A 22,138-nucleotide genomic window follows, 5' to 3' on the forward strand; every position below is an offset into this window, starting at 1 on the left:
GGTGGAGCGGGTCCTGGATGCACTAACATCACAGAGGAACAGAAACAACACACTACATTATGTTATTTGGCTACAGAGAAGCAGAATTATTCATCAAACAAACGCTCTCGGCAGACTCCGCATCATCCGACAATTTCTACAGTTTCTGCTTGACTCACACCAAATGTCCCAGCTCAAAACGGACTTTATGGCCACAGCTGGTCTGCCTGGTGTGGTGGGTGCTATAGATGGGACACATGTCAGAATCAGTGCACCATCATCGGACAAACATGCATTCTTAACATAAAAAGAATCTATATTATTAACACAGATAGATAAATTGATTAATGTGTTGCACTTTGTTGTACCGGATGTTTGTTTAAATTGAAAATCAAATACAAATGTAGAAATAAAAAAAAAAAAACAGTGACACTTAAAGCCTACATTTTATTTCAGATCATTATTTGGATCCAGCAGCAAACCTCGTGCAGTATCTCATGAATTTACTGACGGAGACCTAAAACACCCAAAGACCCAAGACAGCAAATCAGTGTCAGGAAACATCATCCATAGCAACGGGGTCAAACCCCACCCCCTTCTGAGTTCTCTCAGTCCCTTAGTAAAGTTACTCTCAGCAGCTTTGTGAAGCGGTTTTAAGAGGGAGCTCTAAGCTAAAAACTTTTAGCGCTATTTAGAAGTCCTCCTGGTGGTGAGATAGGAGTCTCACCGATGAAGTTCAGCTCCAAAGACAGCAAAGGAAATAAATCCTTAGTCTTCTTGCAGCTTTAATTTGATCTTTCTAGGATAACAGATCATTACGTCCAAGTACAGCCATGTACAAGGGTTAAAACAGAAACTAATTCAGAGCCTCTACATTTTTGTTTGTGTATTTATTTAATATAATAAAGATTTCACATATAAGACACTGTTTCAGAGAATCTTCCAGCTCCGTAAGATAATTCAGGATAATTCAGTCAAGATATGAACATCTCAAGTCTAGCAGTTTTTCAGCAGGACCAGGTCTAATGTGGTCTGGGTCCCCCAAAAGAAGTGGATTCACCCTTTATCCATCTCACAGATCAGATCATCAACGTCTGAACATTTTTTCATCCTCGCTCACAGACAGAGCTGAAAACTAAACAGCCTGATGTTATTGTACCTCATTTAAATGGAGTCATTTCAGACTCTACATGGTCACTCGCTCAATTCTCCCTAATGTGCAGATAGGTATGCACGCTCGCACAGGTAAGCCACTCCGACATGGCGCTGGGTACTGGAGGTCCAGCATGTTGTAGAGATGTTGTGGAGAAGGAAAGCTAAGCATTTTCTGCAGACTTTCCACCAAGCCCTCTAATAAAATATCAGATACATGCATGATCATATCAACACCATCAGAAGCCTCATCTGCTACCCATCAGTCCTGCCTCCTCAACCAAACACAATGTCTTCTGTTTTCTTTGTTTTAATCTGAATCATGATGATTTAAAATGGAAGAAAATACAAACTAAACAATATAAAAATCCAGCGTTACCATGACAATAATCTAATCAATAAGTTTTAGTTTGTAGCTTGAGTGGCAGCTACTCATTTCATTATAATTCAGACAATAAACTTAATTAAAACATATTTAAAAACAGCTATGTTGTCCACAAGATGCCAGGAGAGGCTACCAACTCTGTTGCAGACTTTAGGAGAACTACACTAAATGTGCTTTTTAACACATAAATACACTAAATATCTGTAACCTGCAGTGGAGCCTTCCAGCATTTTCCTGCAGGTGTGAGCTTATAGATGAAGCAGTTTTAGACAACACTGCTTTGTTGTGACCACCACAGCATCCAAAGCTAGCTTACCCTCTATGACAGGGCTACTCAATTCGGTCCTACGATGGCCACAATCCAGCAGGTTTTCCATGTATCCCTGCACCAACACACCTGAGTCAAATTAATGAGTCATTGTGTAGAACCTGATTGGCTGTTGGCTATTTATTTTTTGTTTTGTTGTTTAAAATTTCTTCCAGTTCCAATATAAAATGTTCTTTAGAAATGAAAGTTTATTGATCTTTGAAATGGTGTATTTGCATTATTATGGAAATGCCATTATATTAGTTTAAATTGTCTCAAAATGACATGACAGCTTTGCACAATATTATCGCTTATCGCAATAATTTCTGAGAAAATTTATCGCACAGCAAAATTTGTTATAACGACAGATGCAGCGACCGAAACCAGATGTGAAGATGTCTGAGAGAGGACCAGTGGGCGGACAGTGAGCGTTTCCAGGACAAAAACCTAAAGGTATGAAGATGGTCCATAAAACACTGAAAGACAAATTTATATTTGTCCTCTCTGGACCAACCCTTGATGTTTACTTTGTAAATGATGGCTGGATAGCTCAGTTTGCAGGGCATCATTCTCCCTTTCAGAAGACGCGAGTTTGAATCCCACAGGAGACAAATATTAACACTGTCCAGTTGGGTCCTTATACAAGACCCTTAACTTGCTTAACCCCTTTCAAATGTAAGTCGCTTTGGAGAAAAGGATCTGAATAAAAATCAACCATGGCAGTCTGAAGAAAATTAACCAAGAGCACCAGTTTAAAACCAGTCATCTCAACTTCACTGTTTATCCTCATGGTTTTTATGTTTTCTCTCACTACAATAGAAAATATGACTTAGACTCATTTTAATTCTGGTTTAAAATCTGATGGAAAGAAAAGTTTAACCAGCTACTTTAGTTGTAGTTTGGTTTTCAGAAAGAGTAATGTTTGCTTCTTAAAATAAATCAGACCAGATGTGCTTGTATCTCTAAATCAGCTGATGCTACGTGCACATCTGTAAACACGTCAACGCTAGCATTTAGATCTGACAACTTAAACGACAGGCAGTGCCAAGCTTCAGGTGAGTCAGAGCTCCCAGATTAGGAATTATTGTGCAATCACCATCTTAGAGGATTATTTTATTGATTGGAGGCCAAGACAAACAGTGATTAGTTCTGTACCATCTGTCCCCCAGACATTTCCCTGCTTCACAGCCCTACTTTCTGCCTGCATCCCCAGGAAATGAAACTGTTTCATCAGGTCACAAACCTACCTGGGCTGGGAGTTCTCCTCGTACATCCTCTCCTTGGCCTCCTTAAAAAGGCTCATGGTCTGTTTAGTCTTGTTGGTTAAGTTCTCAACGACCACACGAAAATACTCGTTTTCCCCGAGGATCTCCATTTTGCCCTCGTATCTGGACAAGATGGTCCGTAAGTGCTGGTAGGTATCCGGCAGCAGATCCAGGATGTAGGGTGGACTGTTCTTCAAAGCCACCTTGGGGTTCTGACACAAACGCACTACCTGGAAAGAAAAGATGAAAAATCAGAGAGTCGTGTGAACAAGATGTCCTGAAATCAAACAAACAAAATAGCGAGACATCGTCTTTTCTTATCTCTGCTGAGAGTTGCACATGCGCAATAAAGTCCGCCAGGGGAAAATATGGTGGCCGACCAGGGAATAGAACGGCGACAGAGGACGTCAAAAGTCTTAAATAACTTCACGTTAAACTTGCAAAATAAATTAAATACATGTGAGATTTGTAAAGCGGACCTTGCGTACCACGGAAGTACGTCTGCAATGCTCGAACATTTAAAGATGGGGAAAGTCGGACTTACATAACAACCTTATGCAAGATTTCAAAGCTGAAAGTGATATAAGATCCATTTAATAATTATGAAATACATAATCCGATTGGTCGACTAGTTGTTTTAATAGTCGGTGACTAACCGACCATCAGGATAGTCATTAGTTGCAGCCCTAGCTGGGAAGAGATTTTAATCAGGCTTCAGATGAATATATACATAGAAGTGGAACAAACGTAAGTTCTAATATTAGAAATAAATCAGACATTTTTAACGAGGAAATCGGGCTGGGGGATATCTGGAGACTTATACACCCTTTGGAAAGGGAATATACATTTTATTCACACTCCCACAAAAATTATTCCCGAATTGATTATTGTTTAATCTCTAGCTTGAGTGTTGGTGTAGTTATGGATTGTGAAATAGGTGTAACTGCTCTAACAGACCATGCCCCAGTGGAGTTACATGTAGATTGACAAGTTGATAAAAACAGTCGTGGCAGATGGAGATTTAACTCAAGTATATTAAAGGGTGAACAATTTATGGCAACTTTAAAAGAGAATATTAATTTTTCTCAGATGTAAACATTGGGACTACAGATGGGTTGGCTACAGTGTGGGATGCCTTAAAGGCCTTTGTTAGGGGGTAAATGCTTGGCTTATAGCTCTCTGAAAGTAAAAGAAGGTAGAGCAAAGATACAAACCCTGAAAAAAACAGATCAGTGATTTGGAAAAACAACTGGTAGAAAACAACGATGAATGTAGGTTTAGGAAAATATGCCAACTAAAATTTAACCTTCACAAAATTTATAAGGCAGATACAAAATTCTCAACAGCTATTATTTCATTCCATCCAGACTTCATAAAATGGGCATTACTAAAGATGACTTCTTTTGGAAATGCCAAGAAGCAAAAGGTACTGTGCTGCAGGCTTTGTGGGAATGTCCACTAGTTTCTCCAGTATGGAATAGTGTTTTACTAAACATGGAGGGATGGCTGAAGTGTAAATGACAAAATTCATTAAATGTTAAATATTTTGAAAATGTAATAAAAAAATAATTATAAGAAAAAGATTAAAAAAGGTACAACAGTTTATAACTGGATGGCTTTCAGTTCTTATACGAGGTAACCTCAAGGTCTAATTATAAGCTCGTGTCTCAGGCCTGGTCAAGCTGGGTTGTAGTCATGTTGCTGCATTACTGGAGCTCTGAGAACACAATAAAGAATAATGAGGAGAAATGATCCCGTAAGATCCAGCCCTACAGGTACAAAAATATCAGTTTAATAAATTTAGCCCATTAGGACCTCACATCTCCCTTTAGACTCGGGTGTATATTTAGTCATGCATTGTGTTAGGTTAAGACAGTGGTGATAAACATAGACAGAATGTCTATAAACTGGTTGTGTATGTGGAATACCTATGTTTTTCTGGCTAGAAGACTAAATTAAACTTACAGCAATTTCCAAAGCCAATAATTTGACTTAAGTAGAAGTTCAGCAAACACACAATCCTGCAAAGCAGCTTGGCCCTTTTCTATGCATTGCTCTGCAAAAACCTTTCCAGTTTACTTTGTCATTTTCATTGCCTCATATATTCTCAAAACATTCCCACTGCAAGGCAATAAACCTCAGTAATGAGCCATCGCCCAGCTGACAGACACATGAGCCAGGTAGAAAAGGTCAACCTCAAACAGCACAAGAGAGGAGGCAGAACCAGACAGGCTTATTTTGTAGGTGTTACTGAAGCAACACAGGACACGCATACCAGAGTCTGTCTGATCTGAGGCAGTCTCTCCTCTTACTCCAGCCCTTCTGAAGTAATATCTTGTGAAGTCTTGTCTGCCCATCTCTCTCTACTTTCCTTTCTTATCTCCATCTCAGTTAAGGCTGAATGCAACAGATAAGCTGGAGTGGCAGCAATAAATAAAGTGAATTGAATCTTTCCTTTTGCAGCATATTCACCTCTTTTGATGCAATTCTGAAAATAGGTTGTTCTCACAGGGACACTAATGTGGCCTAATTCACTTTATCCCAATTAGATCATGCATCAGGAGCACCATTGTACTGCAATTTGGAGGTAGTTCAATATTCTCATAGACTATTTAGACAGCTTCACAAGTCTATGTTAAAATGTAGGATCTCATGCGGTGGGATTTGACATTAAAACTTTTTTTTTTCATTAGTGATAATATAAATTTATTTATAGAGGAAGGCCTGAACTTAAACCACACTTTAAATTTACCCAAAACGTGGCAGTAAATGGATTTGACTGTTGATAACAGCCAAAAGCCAGAGAGAAAAACACAGTTCACAGGTAAATAGTTTACATGCAGTCCAAAGACGATGTCACTACCTTATCCATGAGTTTCCAGCACTTCTCCACCATTTTCTTATCGACCACAGCGGGTTGGTGAGGCTGGAGAGGCTGCTGGTGTGGCTGAAAGGCGTCCTTCATCAAGCCGATCAGACCGGCGCCCCTCCTCGGATTTCCGGCCATTAATTCTCTCGGTGACCGGGGGTTAAGCCCCGGGCTGGGACTGACAACCGGGGTCTCTTCTTAACACCTTCTTCAACAAAAAAGCCGCTGTTTTAAGGGTGTATCTGTACTCTGTAATGGTGATAATTTGTCATGCAGAGGCTGTCCGCGATCAGAACAAAAAAGGCTGTGTACCCTGAACGCGACGCGGCTAGCTAACAAGCTATATTAGAAAACCTCCGTTTCATTCCGACGCCAAATACAAGCTTCCGACATTCCCCTCGTGATGTTGTGTCTGCTGTCAAAAGGCGACCTGTCTCCTCCCGACGACGAGTAAAACCTCCCTGAGTTACCAACCCGCTTTATAAGAGACTCGAGGTGTTAATAAGCCACATAGACCGATCAACAAACAGGTTGTACAGCAGCTCCAGCCAACAGCGACCAGTAGCTAAAGTAAACACGGATATCCGGTCAAACTATCAAAATAAAGGTACGCTGCCAGAACGTGTAAACTCTGGATGGAAAATGAGCCAAAGCACCTCAAGCATAACTACACGTGGGCGGAGGAAGCAGTTGGACGGTTTATTAAACAATAATTAGAAATACTGGACTAACTACTTTTAGGCAAGGCAAGTTTCTTGTATAACACGAGTTAATGACAGGTGATTCAAGACAGTAAAACAGAAAATAAAAAGAATAATTGAAAAGAAAAGAGAAAAGAAAAAGAAAGAACATTAGATAAAAACAGTATTAAAACATCCTTAAGTTTAACCTTTCAAGCCTAAAAGAAACAGTGCAAATTTGTACTTTTACTAAATCTTATGTACAGATAAATGTGTCAATTAGACGTGCCTATGAATAAAACATTCCAGTTTTAACATACCCCAAGAAAAGTCACACAAGATAGAAATCAAGTTTGTGTTGAAACTAGCACATAAGCCTTTCTTCTATGCAGTGTAACACTGTATTTAGGCATTAGGTGTTTTTGTGTATTGTTTGCTATGTACTCTTTTTATATTTACCTCTCTTTTGTTTCTGAAATAAAGCATTATATATTTTCAATAAAAACTATTGAAATGCAGCAGAGAACAGGTTGGGGATTTAACCTGGATTTAAAAACACTGAGTGTTTCAGCTGATCTGAGGTTTTGTGGGAGTTTGTTCCAGACATGTGGGGCATAGAAGCTGAATGCAGTTTCTCCATGTCTGGTTCTGACTCTGGGAAATGATAAACTCTGGGAACTAATCAAGATGACCTAAGGGTTCTGGAAGGATCATACTGGGTCAAGAGGTCACTGATGTATTTTGGTCCTAAACCATTCAGAGCTTTATCGACCAGCAGCAGAAGTTTAAAGTTTATTCTCTGACGGACAGGCAGCCAGTGTAAAGACCTCAGAGCTGGACTGATGTGATCCACTTTCTTGGTCTTAGTGAGGACTGTAACAGCAGAGTTCTGAATAAGCTGCCGGTGTCTATGGATTTTTTAGGTAGACCTGTAAAAATTCAATTCAATTCAATTAAAAAACTTTATTAGTCCCTTAGGGCAATTTAAAACACAGTTGTAGCAGCAGTGCACAAAAAGAGCAGGCGCCAAGTGTCAGTGGGAAAATACAAAAGAACATAAACAACAAGCAGGTCTTGGTAAGTATATAAATATAATTATGCAGACACACACACACACACACATATATGTATATATATATATATATATATATATATATATATATATATATAATATATATATATATCAATGATCTTATGATCTTAGAGTAGACTCTGGCAGTTTCTGTTTTGGAGGCTGGTGGAGTGGAACCAGCAGGTTATAGAGAATGTAGTGATGCTTTCAATGAAAGAGTAATAGATATTTAGCATGATGTTTTTATTGACTCCAAAGGAATTGCGTTTCATTAGGAGATACTGCCACTGCTGAAATTTCCTAAGAATCTCCTCTGTGTTAGAGGATAATTTCAGCAGGCTCTTAATGGTGATGCCCAGATATTTATATTTTTCGACCAGCTTCACAGGCTTCCCGTGGATTGTGGTAATGGATACTGCAGCCAGCTCTCTGCCTGTTAGTGAAGGTCACCACCATCTCTTTTGTTTTGCTCACACTGAGTATGAGGCCTGCGCTATCGCATCACCGCAGAAACTCCTGTAGAGCTGCATTGTGGTGTTGTGAGGGATCTGAGAGCAGGGACAGGAGGACTGTATCATCAACATAATTTACAAGGTGACACTGAGGCTGTGTGGATCTGCAGCCATTGGTGAAGAGGATGAAAAGCAGAGGTGAGAGCACACATCCTTGAGCCGAGCCCGTCAAGGGGTGTCAGAGGTCAGAGAAGTTGTTACTGACCCGAACGCTTTGTGACCTGTTGGCTAGAAAGTCCAGCATCCACAGTGTGAGCTGATGGTCCAGATGGAAGTAGGTGGTGAGTTTGTTGGTGAGGATGTGAGGCTACAGTGTGTTGAATGCCAAGGAAAAAATTGTAAACAAGAGTCTGGCTAACGTGTTAGGCTGCTCCAGATGTTTATGTACGGTGTTAGTGATGGATACTTTTGCATAATCCATACCTCTGCCTGCGTGATAAGCGTACTGCAGCGGGTCCATCGGGGTGTCGATTATTGTGAGGAAATGTTGTTTAACAATCATTTCCATGGCCTTCAACACAACGGATGTGAGGGCCACAGGCCTGAGGTTGTTCAGGGTGTTAATGGCGCTTGTCCTTTGTATTGTTATGACTGTGGAATTGAACCACTGTTGCAATAATCAGGCCTACTAAAGATGAAAACATGGACTAGTTTTTCCAGGTCCTGCTGAGACATCCGATCTTTTACCTGTGATATATTCTTAAGGTATTAGTAGGCTGACTTTGTGATTCCCTTTATGTGTTTTTCGGTGTTTAGGTTCAAGTCCATCAATACTACCAGATTTCTGGCCTGGTTGAATTGGATTAGATTTCTATAGCGCTTTCCAAGGCTTTACATTGAATCTATAATTCATCCACTCCTCATTCATACCTGGTGATGGTAGCTACATTTAGCCACAGCTGCCCTGGGGCAGACTGATGGAAACGGGGCAGCCAATACGTGCCTACGGCCTCTCTGACCATCACCAAACATTCATCCACATTCACAGATCAGCCAACACTGGAGGCAAGGAGGGTGTAGTGACTTGTCCAAGGACACAGTGACAGACTGACTGGGGTTTAGGTTTAGGTTTAGGTTTACGTCTGAGTCCATCGCTACAGCCAGATTCTGGCCTGGTTGGTGGTTTTTAGATGTATAGAATGAAGCTCTGTGGAGTTCATTGACAGGGGCGGTTCTAGGGAGCTTTTTTGGGGTGCCCATAAAAGGGTCATAGACTGGAAAAAGGGTGCCACATTTAAAAGGCACATGAAACCTTTATGTGTATGGGTGAAGGGGGCAAGGAGGGGTTGTGGTGGGTTGTAAGGGGTCAGAGATTAGATGCTGAATGAAAGACGCAGAGATCTAAAACCCAGCCAGTGTAAAATGGTGGTAAAACTTGTTGTTAGAGAATGACCAGTAGGTGTAAAACAACTAAATAACATTAAACTATCTGTCTATTTTAACTATATGATGACTAGTAACATCAACAATAATAATAATAATAATATTAAAAAAATTATATTAGCCCTATGGGTTTCAAAGTATTTTGGTCATTCTTAGGAGGCATTCACACCAGGACAGTCCAGGGGATTTGGTTTAGCTGGGCAGGGCAATTCTAAAAAATTTTGCGCCTTCATTTGGTTTGGTTTGAGTTCACACTACACTTCAAACAAATAGACCAAACCACCTGGACAATGTCATGAAGTTACAACAACTGTTAGGGACGATCTTCCCAAAATGACCACTGACCAAAAAGAAAGAAGAGATAAGTCCAGCTCATCAGCTGGACAGGACTGAAAACGGTTTGTTCACTGCAAGTAAACAATAAATTCATGCAGTCTTGGGGTTTCTGCTTTTAAGTGAACAGTAAAGTTTATTTATGAAGTGCTTTTCACAGATACAAATCTCAAAGTGCTGGACATAAAATGGCTGCAATAAAACAACATACTAATTTCATTAAAAAAATAATAACCATCAACCCAAAACTTTCCTGAATAAAATAGTCTTTCACTGCTTTTTAAAAGAGTCCATGGAGTTCGACCACAGAGAGGGACAGGGTAAAGTCATTCCAGAGTCTGAGGGCTACAGCCTAAAAAAGCCAGGTCTCCCCGGGTTATAAAACAGGTCTTTGGGACCTTCAGGAGGCTCTGGCCTGAAGATCGAAGGTTGGCACCAAGGAGTAGGGACACAGCAAGTCAGTAATATACTGGGGGGCCTGACCACATAACACCAGAAGGTCAATATGAAATTTTAAAATCAACACGAAATTTGACCAGAAGCCAACAAGGATATTGATAAAATAGGGGTTTAGCCTTGGTGGTCAGCCCTGCAGGATTTATCACCAGAATCTGTCTGGTATTATTCCAAAATATCCATACTATCCATGGAGGTGGAGTTGTTAATCTTGTGATATTACTTCTTTTGGCTGGTGATGTTGAAGCTAACCCTGGGCCTCAATCTTTAAACATTACTTGGATAGCCTCCAGCTACAGGGGCTATCACAACAGCCACATAGGCTACCACTACAGCTAGCCTGGCTACTTTCACAGCTAGCTAGGCTATCACCTCAGCTACCTGGGCTGAAAACACATCTAGTTGGGCTACCATCTCTGCTACCTGGGCAACCATCACAGCTAGCTGGGCCATCATTGCAGCTACCTGGGCTACCCTTTCAGCTAGATGGGCTAACACCTCATCTACCCAGGTTTCCACCTCAGCTAGGTTGGGTTTCCTCTGCAACGGCAGGGACTGCCACCTCAGCTACTCAGCCTATTGTCACAGCTTAATGGGCCTTCAGTGCAGCTACTTGGGCTTCCTCTACAGCTAGCTGGGCTACAACCTCAACCACCTGGGCTATTAATTTAACTACCTGGGATACCACTTCATTTACCTGGGCTACCAGCTCAGCTAGCTGGGCTTTTTCCACAGCTACCTGAGCTACCATCTCAGCTACCGGGGTTACCATCTCAGCCACTTGGGCTACCAACTCAGCTACCTGGGCTACCTTCTTCTGCACAACAGTCATCTGGTCTACAATTTCAGCTAACTGATGTTCAAATACAGCCACACAGGCCACAAACTCATTTAACAATGCTAGAACAAAAAGAGACTTCTAAAGACTACTCTAGGGTAAGGCCCAGAAATACAGTTTAAAGAAAATACAAAAGCTCAAACATTTGTACTACTCTAAACCAGACAAGAACTGTATGGGACCCTAAATGTAAACCAAAGGGACTTTTCTGTGGTCCCTTAAACATCTGTAGTCTTTGTAATAAACTCGAAAAAATGGAGCATCTTCTTACTGATTTCATTGTAGATATCCTAGAGCTCTCTGAGACATGGTTGAAATTATCATCATCTGACACTTTGGTAACAATGCCAGGATATCAGATATTTAGAAAGGATAGAGAAAAGGGAAATGGTGGGGGAGTAAACAGCTGTAACATGTAAGCTATTGAAATTACCAGCAGCTTCTGAACTTGATTGTGTTGGTGTTGGAATCAAACTGTTCAATGAAATGTCTTTTACTTTTATTTGTGTTTACCATCCCCCAAATGCCAAGGCAGGTTTCTATGATGAGCTAAGGACAATGTTAAACTCACTCAACCCATACAAAGAGACACTTCTCCTTGGTGATTTTAACTTTAATTGGGATGACAAACAAGGAAGGAAAAAACTTAAACAACAGATTTTTTTAACCTAGAACAGTTAATACTGTAGACAAACCAGCCAGATTGACAAGTGATTCATGAACAAGAATAGATCTTTTGTTTACAAATAAACCTGATAGAATTACTAAAACATACAATTTGCTGACTGGCATCTTAGATCATAATGGTATTTTCCTGTCCAGGAAGCTCACAAATTCAAGATTTTCAAGTTCATTAAAAAAAAAAACTCCCTCCTATGTTAATGCAATACCAAAGAACCAATTACAAACTTTTAGTGAGGCAGTAAACAAAATAAATTGGAAGAAAACATATCATGTACTGTAGACACTAGTGATTTCTTTTTAACAAAACCAAAGATGTAATGTCTTAACGTACTAAGAAACTTAACTATAGAGCAAATAAATGTCAAAAACAGCTCCCATGGTTAGATCAAACCTGTAATGAGATCCAGAGACATTCGAATTAAGCTCGATTTGAAAACTCATTTGCGAAAATAAAGTTGCACAGAATTTAAGAAAGGCAAAGGCAAACTTTTTCATCTCAATTATTGAAGATGCAAAGGGTAATGGTAGGTTTGGCAGACTTTAAATAAATTACTGGGTAAAAAAAAGTAAATTTGATAACAACACCCTTGAGTTAGAGATTAATAATATCTTAGAGAAGGATCCTGAAAGAATAGCTAATAATTTTAATAATTATTTTTAAAACAGTGTGCTCAATATAACAAAACAGTTTACACCCTCCTCTTTCATACCTTGTTTGCTTAGCCATGACCAACCAATTTTTCAGCTGTAAAAAATAATAACAGAAGAAGAAAAATATATAAAATTATTAGGTGAATTAAATGCTCCAAAGTCAAATATGTATATAATATTGATCCAAATTGATCCATATGCATTAATACAACCCATCCCCCACCGTCCCATTAGCTTGGAAAGTTGCTTCAGTGACTCCCCTTTTTAAATCTGTCTGTAAAACTCACAAGGCCAATTATAGGCCAGTTAGCATCCTCCAAATTATTTCCAAAGTAGTTGAAAAATGGGTTGGAAATCAGTTAATCAAACACCTTCATATAGGGTTCACACCATTACATCAAATGCAGTTTGAATTTCGTGCACACCACTCAACTGAATCAGCTAACTCTGTGTTTACTGAAAAGGTTAATTGTTTGTTGGACAAGCATCCCTATGTAGAAGCAGTGTTTCTTGACTTCAGGAAGGCATTTGACACTGTAAAAAATCAAGTTCTACTCAATAAAAATGAAAAACTTAAATTTTTCTGATGGTGCTGTTCAATGGTTTCAGCATTATCTTTCAAATAGAAAACAATGTGTAACTGTCAATGTGGTCAAATCTTCATTTCTCAATTGTCCTGTAGGTGTCCCACATGGGTCGATCCTTGGGCTATTATTATTTTCATTATGCATAAATAACCTACCTGATGTATGTCAGGATCTTAACATTCAAATGTACGCAGATAATGCAGTCATTTACACTCATGGTTCTACAACATATCACCATCTTATCCAAACGGGCTAATGGTTTAAAGAAAGTGCAAGATTGGCTTAATGACAACTGCTTATGCCTAATGAAAATAAAACATTTTGCATGACATTTACAAAAAGACCAGTAAAGCAGAACAGCCTTAAAGTGTCTATGGGTGGAGAGACAATTGAAATGATATCCCAATTCAAGTACCTTGGAATCATTTTGGACTCAACTCTTATCTTCAAAAAACACATAAAAAAAAAGTTGTAAAACACTGTAAACGAAAATCTTCAAAACTTTAAATAAATCAGGTGGTCCCCGGCGGACACGGTCGAACGCCTTCTCCAAATCCACAAAGTACATGTAGACTAGTTGAGCAAACTCCCATGCTCCCTCCAAGACCCTGAAGAGAGTGTAGAGCTGGTCCACTGTTCCACGACAGGGATGAAAACCACACTGCTCCTCCTCAATCTGAGGTTCGACTATCCGACAGACCCGCCTCTCCAGCACCAATGAATAGACCTTACCAGGGAGGCTGAGGAGTGTGATTCCCCTGTAGTTGGAGCACACCCTCCGATCCCACTTTCTGAAGAGGGGGACCACCACCCCAGTCTGCCAGTCCAGGGAAACTGTCCCAGATGTCCACACGATGCTGCAGAGGCGTGTCAGCCAAGACAGCCCTACAGCATCCAGAGCCTAATTACTACTACTAACTACTAATAATAATAGTAACGGCACTATTTACCCAGGGCCCACTGCAGGGTTTGGGCTCTTGAAAATCCTGGAATGAAAAGTTTTTTGGGTTCCATTTTGAAATGTCAAATTAATTCATATGATAATCAAAGTCAGTTTGTCTGAATGGAGGTGCAGACAGACTGAATTTTGCAATATAATAATGATGGATGTTCTTAGAGGCCCTATCACCCTTCTAAAATGTTGCAAAATGGTTCAGGCCACACCTTCATGGTTGGTTCAGCCGTCTTGCCAGATAGCCAGAGGAGAAAGTCATGCATTACAAAGAAAAAAGTCCATATGCCAGGAAAGGGAGAGAAATAAAACATAGGGTGAGAAAATGAAGGGGCAGCTTCTTATTAAAGCTGTTGCTAGCTTTTATGCTCTATTAAGCTAGCTTAATATAGCTCTTTGTCTTGAACTTTTATATGTCAACTGAAATGAAAACCCTTACATTTTAAAAATATTTGGCTTTTCTTAGCAGTTCGTATTAAATGTATTCAATTAACTTGTTTTAGTAAAGCAAAAATCATGACTATAATAAGCATGTGTTATGGTAGCAGCCGTTCAGCAGTTGCTAACTGTTCATGTTCCAACATCCTTTCTCTGAATTCTAAAGCCAACATTTGAAAGAAAACACTTAGGTTTAAGAAGGATTTTTCTCCCATGTAGTGCCACTTCATGTGAGTCCATGTATTAAAGTTGTTTGGTTAATCTGACATTACTACATGAACTAGTGTGGGAAGAAAATACATAAAACAAGCATATATCATGCTAGCAGCTGTAAAGCTGTTGCTAGCTTTTATGCTCTATTAAGCTAGCTTAATGTAGCTCGTTTTCTTAAACTTTTAAATGTAAACTGAAATACTAGCATGCTCTCAATAGCTACTAGACACACACTGAGAAGAGGCTGTGGTATAGGTCCAGGCTTTTACTAAAGGCACCACATGTCACACACCGCAACATCAATCAATCCCACCCTCTAGTGGTAGCAGTAGTGATGACATCAGCAGTCCAATATAATAGAGCACTGACTGCTTCTACTAATACACCACATCCCTCTTTTCCAAGCTTCGTTCAACACCTTTTGACCCAATTACCAAAACTCTTATATAATGAACTTTAGTGTATAATCACTCAACAAGTGTGCTTTCAATATGTATATCTGAATGTCTACTAAACTGTATTTTAAATTTCAATCATCATCATGTAACTTCTGATTACTTCAAATCATATCTATGTTCTGTATTGTGATTACAGTATGTGAACATTATGAACATTCAAAATATTACATTCATATACACTTTCTTCTCCCTCTTTTTTGGGGGGTTCCTGTGGTGGTGGATCAACTGACTCGGGTGTTTGAGGAAGATGTACCTCAGAGTTCAAATTTTCATCTTAGCAGGTATCAGAGAACAAACTGGGGTGAATCCTCCTCAGATGTCTCCTGTTCCTCCTTAGTGTCCTCCCTGTAGGTGTCTGCACGGTGTAGGAATGTGGCTCCTCTTCCTGACGAATAACGACTGCTGGCTCCCAGCCGCGATGTGTCTGCATGTGGACAGTGTCTCCAGGGGTCAACACTGGTAGAGGCAATGTGCGCTGGTCAAAGTGTTGTTTCTGTTGGGACTGCAGGTTCTGTATTTTGTTGTGGACGTGCTGTGGCGTAGACTGTTTGAGAACAGCACTAGAACATGGCAGTGTGCTCCGGAGTACAGCACCAAGTGTGGGTCAGTGCCTGTTTGCATTGCTTTCTTAAGTGCATGTTTGACAGTCTTAATGGCTCGCTCAGCCATTCCATTTGAAGAGAGAAAACCTGGGCTGGAGTGTGTGAGCTTGATCTCCCACAAAGTTGCAAATGACTTCATCTCATAACTGGCAAAAGGGACGTGATCGCTCACTATCTCTCTCGAAATCCCGTGCCTCGAGAAAACAGATTTCATTTTTTGAATCACTGTATAAGCTGTTTTGTCTGGCAAGTTAAGCACTTCAGGATATTTAGTCAGGTAATCAACTAACAAAAGATAAGACTGTCTTTTCAGATAAAAAATGTCAGCTCCAACTTTCATCCATGGTAATTCTGGCCCTTGGTGTGGAAGAAATGGCTAGGCCTGGTTTTTAGGTTGCAGCTGTTGGCACTGCGCACATTTCTCAATCATTGTCTCTATATCTTGCACCATGCCAGGCCAGTATAGGACTCTACGAGCTTTGGCTTTTGTGCGTTGTATCCCTTGGTGGGTGAGATGTAACTTTTCCAATATTACACTCCTAAAGCTCTGTGGTATGATGATTTTGTCCCCGACCATCACAATGTTGTTTTGTATGCTTATATTTGGTCTCAGTGGCCAGTAGCCGTGTAGTAACCTGTCAAGACTTTTTTTTTAGTAGGCCAGCCATTCAAGTGTTTCTCACAAACAGCTTGTAACACTCTGTCTGTTGCAGTTGTCTGTTTTAGTTGACTGAGTGTCTCCTCACCCAAAGCGTCTGTGGCCTGCAGAGCATACACAACTTTCTCATCACATGGGTTTTCATTGACATTGTGGTTGTCACTGTTTACTGTAGCACCCAATAGTGTGTCTGCAATGTGCATTTGTTTGCCAGGCGTGTATGTGACATTCAGATCGTACCTCTGTAGTTGTAGCACCATGCCTTGTAGTTGGGCTGGTACTTTGCTCAGTGGTTTACGCATGATGACTTCCAGAGGCTTATGATCGGACTGGACGGTTACTGGTCTGCCATAGACATATTGGTGGAATCTCTTTGCAGCGAACACTATGTCTAGCAACCTCTTTAATATTTGTGCATACCTTTTTTCTGTATCAGTGAGTGCTCGTGATGTCACGGTTCTGCTGCATGTCTTTCTCTACCTGAGCTTTAGGTGGGGCTGTGCAGGTTTCAGTGAGCTTGGGGCGGAGTCCGGTCTGCTCTTTTCTCCGCAGCTGCGTTCCATCAACCCTCATCAAGCCTCCCTTTATGAGGACTGCAGGAGCAACCAGACCTCGCCAGATTAGACCAGGCCGATACTAGTAATTCTATTGTTCCTGTCTAGTATACTTACCTTTGCTTCCTCACCTCTTCTCCAGCATCGATACACTCCAGCATTCCAGTGATCTGACCTCCAGTCTTCCTCCTCCAACCGCCAGCTGTATACCTCGCCACCTGCCTGCCCACCCTTCATCCTTCAGCTCAGGATCAGCCGTGACAGCCTACCTCCTCCTTCAATCCGGAGTTTCATTTGGATATAGTAAGCCGCTCACCAGCTTGGAATCACAGGACTTTGTTGCATAGAACTCCACTCACCATTTTCCTCTTCCGCCAGAGAACCTGAACCCCGGACCCTCTCCAGCTCAGACCACTCAGATCCCTCGTGTTTAATAAACCTGTTCTGTTATCACGTCTGCTATTTGGGTCCTGCTTTCCTCCCTCCGACGGCTGAACCCAGCCGTGACACATGAGGCATAACACACAGGTCGACCTTCTTGTAGGAGGTATGCTCCAAGTCCATCTTTCGACGAGTCCGCTTGTAGTGTGAGAGGTTTCTTGTGATCATAAAACCTCAGGACTGGGGCTTGAGTGAGTGTGGACTTCAGAGTCTGTAGTGCTGTGGTATGGTGTGGGCACCACTGCCACACTGTATCCTTCTTGAGTAGCTGTCTAAGGGGCGCAGTAAGTGAAGCTTCATTTGGGATGTACTGCGCGAGAAACTTAGTCATTCCCAATAGACGCTGGAGACTTTGTTTATCCTCTGGGGTCGGCATGTCCACAATGGCTTTGATCTTTGTTTCATCAGCCCTCTGTCCAGCTGCTGTGATGACATGGCCCATGTATTTCACTGTGTTGACCTTGAACTGAATCTTGTCTTTGTTGAACTTTACATTTGCTGTCTTTGTTCTCTCCATTACTTTCTGCAGTATTGCGTGGTGTTCTTGTTCTGACGACGCCGCTATTATCATGTTGTCCGCTATGACAAACACACCAGGAATGTCACCAAAAGTCTCACAATTCTTTTGTTGAAACACTTTGCTGGCTGATTTGATCCCAAATGGGAGCCGGAGGAAGCGAAAGCGGCCCCATGGTGTGTTGAAGGTGCATAGCTTTGATGACTTCTCATCTAGTTTGATCTGCCAGTATCCATCCTTCTCATCAAGGATGGAGAAGATAGATTTGCCAGCTAGCTTGCTGCGTACATCCTCAGGCATAGGAATGGAGGAGTGTTGCCGTTTAACTGCCTGATTCAGGTCACAAGGGTCCAAACACACCCTTAATGTCCCGTTTTTTTTCTGTGTAGCGACAAGACTGTTCACCCATTCTGTAGGTTCATTAACAGGTGTTATATCGTGTCTTTTCTGCAAGTCTGTTAGTGTTTTTTTCAGTGAGTCCATTATTGCGAGAGATACATTTCTGCAGGCATGAATCACGGGTGTAACCGAAGGGTCAATGTATATGTGGTGAACTCCAGGAAACTCACCCAGTCCGTGAAGACTTCTGCATACTGTTCCAAAAGCTCCACTTTGGTAGCTGGGGGTTTGTTTGGCTCTGCTATTTTAGCTGAAAGAGCATCTACTCTCTTCACTAGGTGCAGCTCCACACAGGCCTTTCCGCCCAGAATTGACTTGTCCACCTGACCAGACATGTGAAAATCCAGCACAGCTTTGCGTTTGGTTGTTTCACATTGAAGAGACACTACCCCATCAGTGCCTATGCGGGGCCCACCAAAAGCGATCAGTACAGTCTTTGTGGGCCGCAACTTGATTGGTCCTGGTAGTTGGTGATATACATGCATGGGTAGTACATTTGTGTCAGCGCCAGTGTCTAGTTTTAAGTTTATTGCTACACCTCTTATTGTGGCTGTTTCACGCCAATCAGTGTGCTTTTGGCCATTATTGTCAGATATAATTCCTATGTACAAAGAGTCAACTGCACTTTCAATGTTATTCACAGTATTTGTTTTGTTGTTGCTGCTTTTATCAGCATTTCCTCTACATACCTTTGAAAAGTGATTATTTTTGCCGCATCTGTGACATACAGCTCCATACGCTGGGCATTGACAAGGTTCATGCTTATTGCCACATTTGGGACACGCTGCAGCTTGTTTTTTGAAGTTGGTTTTACTTTTGATGTGACTACCTGTCCGCATTTGACCAGTTGTTTTCTTAATTGCCTCTACAGAGGCGTCTTGGACAACAGGGGATGACTGCATGGCTTGTATTTGTGTTTTGGCTAGCTCTGCAGATCTACATATCTCTATTGCCTTGCGCAGAGTGAGCCCGTTTTCACGTAAAATTCTTTCTTTCAGACGCGTGTCATTTATGCTTTAACACTAGCTTGTCTCTAATCATGTCATCCTCATTGGGGCTAAACTCACAGCTTTTGCTCTTTTGGCATACCTCCGTGATGAATCTGTCCACTGTTATTCCTGCTGACATTGTGTGTGACCAGAACTGGTGGCGTTCAAAAACAACGTTCTTTTGAGGGCTGCAGTAGGCCTTAAACACATTGAGAACGTCCTCCATCGTGGTAGTCTCTGCTCCCTCGGCCGGAGTAATAGTGAGTGTATTATACACCTCTAGCGCCTCCTCGCCGATGGTATGAAGAAGAATGGCTATTTTAACATCCTCTTCCTTTTCCAACGCACCTGAAGCGACCATGTACAGGCGAAATCTCTGTTCCCATCTGCGCCAGGCCTCCGCGAGGTTGCTGGTGAGTATTAGCAGCGATGGTGGCTTAAACTGCTCCATGCTTGCTCCGTAGCTCCTGTTAGCTTCGGCTAATCTTCAGTTAGCTTACTTGCGGCGCTCTCCTCGGCTCACACAGCAACACGCACTTCTGTATGTGGCACTGATTGCTGGGCGGAGTAGAGCGCCATTATATCTGGGCAGGTATTTGTCCCTGCAGTAGGTGCTGAATGCTGGCAGGACAGGTGCCAGTGTTAACATCGTCTCCCCTGCAATCCGCTGTGGTCCACTGGCTGTCTAGGCCGTGTTGAATACCACATGCCATGCAGTGTTACTTCGGCGGGGTACTGCGTGACAAATGAGTTGGTGCCAGGGCAGTTCATCCAGACCTGCCGCAGTACTCCTGGCCTCTTCTTTCTCCCTCCCCACGGGAGGGGGTTGTAGTTACGGATACGGGGATTAGCGCATCCCAAGCTATCTGTGTGTGGATACCCTGCTGTTTTGTCTCCGTATGATTTCCTGTTCGCTTCTCCGGTGCATGCGTGGGTGGAGCTTAACTTCTGAGACTGACAAATATGCTCTTGTGCCCCAGTGAGGGGTAAAGCACGGACTGATCATTATTGTGGGTGCTGCCCAGGATGTAACAATGTTTGAGTTTTCCACAGTTGCCCGTTTTAATTTTGATTTAAATAATGCATGTTCTGTTGCATGTTTAACCCTTTTTTTGGTTACAGGGCTGGACGCACCCCATATGATCTATCCCCATCTTATGGGGTTACGCAAGAAATTGTCAGATTTTTAATTGTGTTTTTCTGACATTACTTTATAAGTGTGGGAAGACAATACATAAAACAAGCATATATCATGCTAGCAGCTGTTAAGTTATTGCTAGCTTTTGTGCTTTGTTAAGCTAGCTTAATGTAGCTCTTAGTCTTGAACTTTTAAATGTAAACTGAAAAGAAACCCTTACATTTTAAAAATAGTTGGCTTTTCTTAGAAGATCTTATTAAATGTGTTCAGGTAACTTGATATTGTAAAGCAAAAAGCATGAATTTAATAAACATGTGTTATGCTAGCAGCCGTACAGCAGTTGCTAATTGCTCAACAGCTTTCTCTGAATTCTAAAGCCCACATTTGAAAGAAAACACTGACGGTTAAGAAGGATTTTATTGTTTCCATGTAGTGCCCTTTTGTGTCAGTTAATGGAATAAAATTGTTTTGTTATTCTGACATTCTCACATTACTACATAAACTAGTGTGGGAAGATAATACCTAAAACAAGCACACATCATGGTAGCAGCTGTAAAGCTGTTGCTAGCTTTTATGCTCTATTAAGCTAGCTTAATATAGCTCTTTGTCTTAAACTTTTAAATGTAAACTGAAATAAAAACCCTTGCATTTTAAAAAAATTAGGCTTTTCTTAGAATATCTTATTAAATGCGTTCAGTTAACTTGATATTAGTAACGCAAAAACCATGAATATAATAAGCATGTGTTATGCTAGCAGCCGTTCAGCAGTTGCTAATTGTTCATGTTCCAACATCCTTTCTCTGAATTCTAAAGCCCACATTTGAAAGAAAACACTCAGGTTTAAGAAGGATTTTATTGTTTCCATGTAGTGCCATTTCATGTGATTTAATGGATTGAAGTTGTTTGGTTATTCTTACATTACTACATAAACTAGTGTGGGAAGATAATATATAAAACAAGCATATATCATGCTAGCATTTGTTAAGTTTTTGCTTGCTTTTATGCTCTGTTAAGCTAGCTTAATGTATAGAATAGAAATACTTTATTAATCCCTTCAGAGAGCCCTCAGGGAAATTTGGGTACCAGTAGCAATGCAACACCAACAGTAAAGCAGGACAAGCACAAGACACAACATATACAGGTACAAAGCAAAATAGAGGCAAATAGAATGCAATAAATATAACAATAATAACAATAAGATAAGTTAATAAAACAATATAAACAAGCATTGCACACAGTAGAGAGTAACAGATTCCCAGTTCACTATTGCACATATAAGTTATTGCAACTGTTTGTATGGGTTATCGTGCATGTGTTCTATCAGGCGGACTGCACACCTCCCTCTCCCCCCTCCTTTTCCCCCTCCTACCTAATGCAGAGTTGTACAGTTTGATGACAGTCTCTGAGCCGGTTGGTCCTACTCTTGGGGAGGAGCAGCCTGTTACTGGTCAGGCTTCTCTGTGCACTGATGACAGTGTGCAGAGGGTGACTGGCATCATTCACAATCGCCAGTAGTTTTTTTTAGTGTTCTCCTCTCTGCCACTGTCACCAGGGAGTCCAACTTCATGCCAACCACAGAGCCCGCCCACCTGATGAGTTTTTCCAGCCTGTTAGCACACCTTTTTG

At 41.2% G+C, this 22,138-nt stretch overlaps 1 protein-coding gene and 1 long non-coding RNA gene across 2 annotated transcripts in view; both read right to left on the minus strand.

The window, feature by feature from the left end:
• LOC121654265 (E3 ubiquitin-protein ligase CBL-like) overlaps positions 1-6,527 on the minus strand; it is a 28,988-nt gene extending 22,461 nt beyond the window's left edge. Inside the window, exons 1-2 of the mRNA XM_042008308.1 lie at positions 5,952-6,527; positions 3,071-3,318 (exon numbers count right to left, since the gene is read on the minus strand). Of these exons, the coding sequence (XP_041864242.1) occupies positions 3,071-3,318; positions 5,952-6,095 (392 nt within the window). The 5' untranslated portion in view covers positions 6,096-6,527. The remainder of the gene's footprint in view (positions 1-3,070; positions 3,319-5,951) is intronic.
• Positions 6,528-7,521: 994 nt separating this feature from the next.
• LOC121654973 lies at positions 7,522-10,210 on the minus strand. Its single transcript, XR_006013054.1, has 3 exons — positions 10,066-10,210; positions 9,079-9,080; positions 7,522-7,535 (listed from the first exon to the last, which is right to left on the minus strand). It is a non-coding gene; the product is annotated as an uncharacterized LOC121654973 (long non-coding RNA).
• Between the last annotated feature and the right edge of the window lie 11,928 nt (positions 10,211-22,138).

Source organism: Melanotaenia boesemani, chromosome 15, assembly GCF_017639745.1.
Source record: "Melanotaenia boesemani isolate fMelBoe1 chromosome 15, fMelBoe1.pri, whole genome shotgun sequence".
NCBI classification, from domain to species: domain Eukaryota; kingdom Metazoa; phylum Chordata; class Actinopteri; order Atheriniformes; family Melanotaeniidae; genus Melanotaenia; species Melanotaenia boesemani.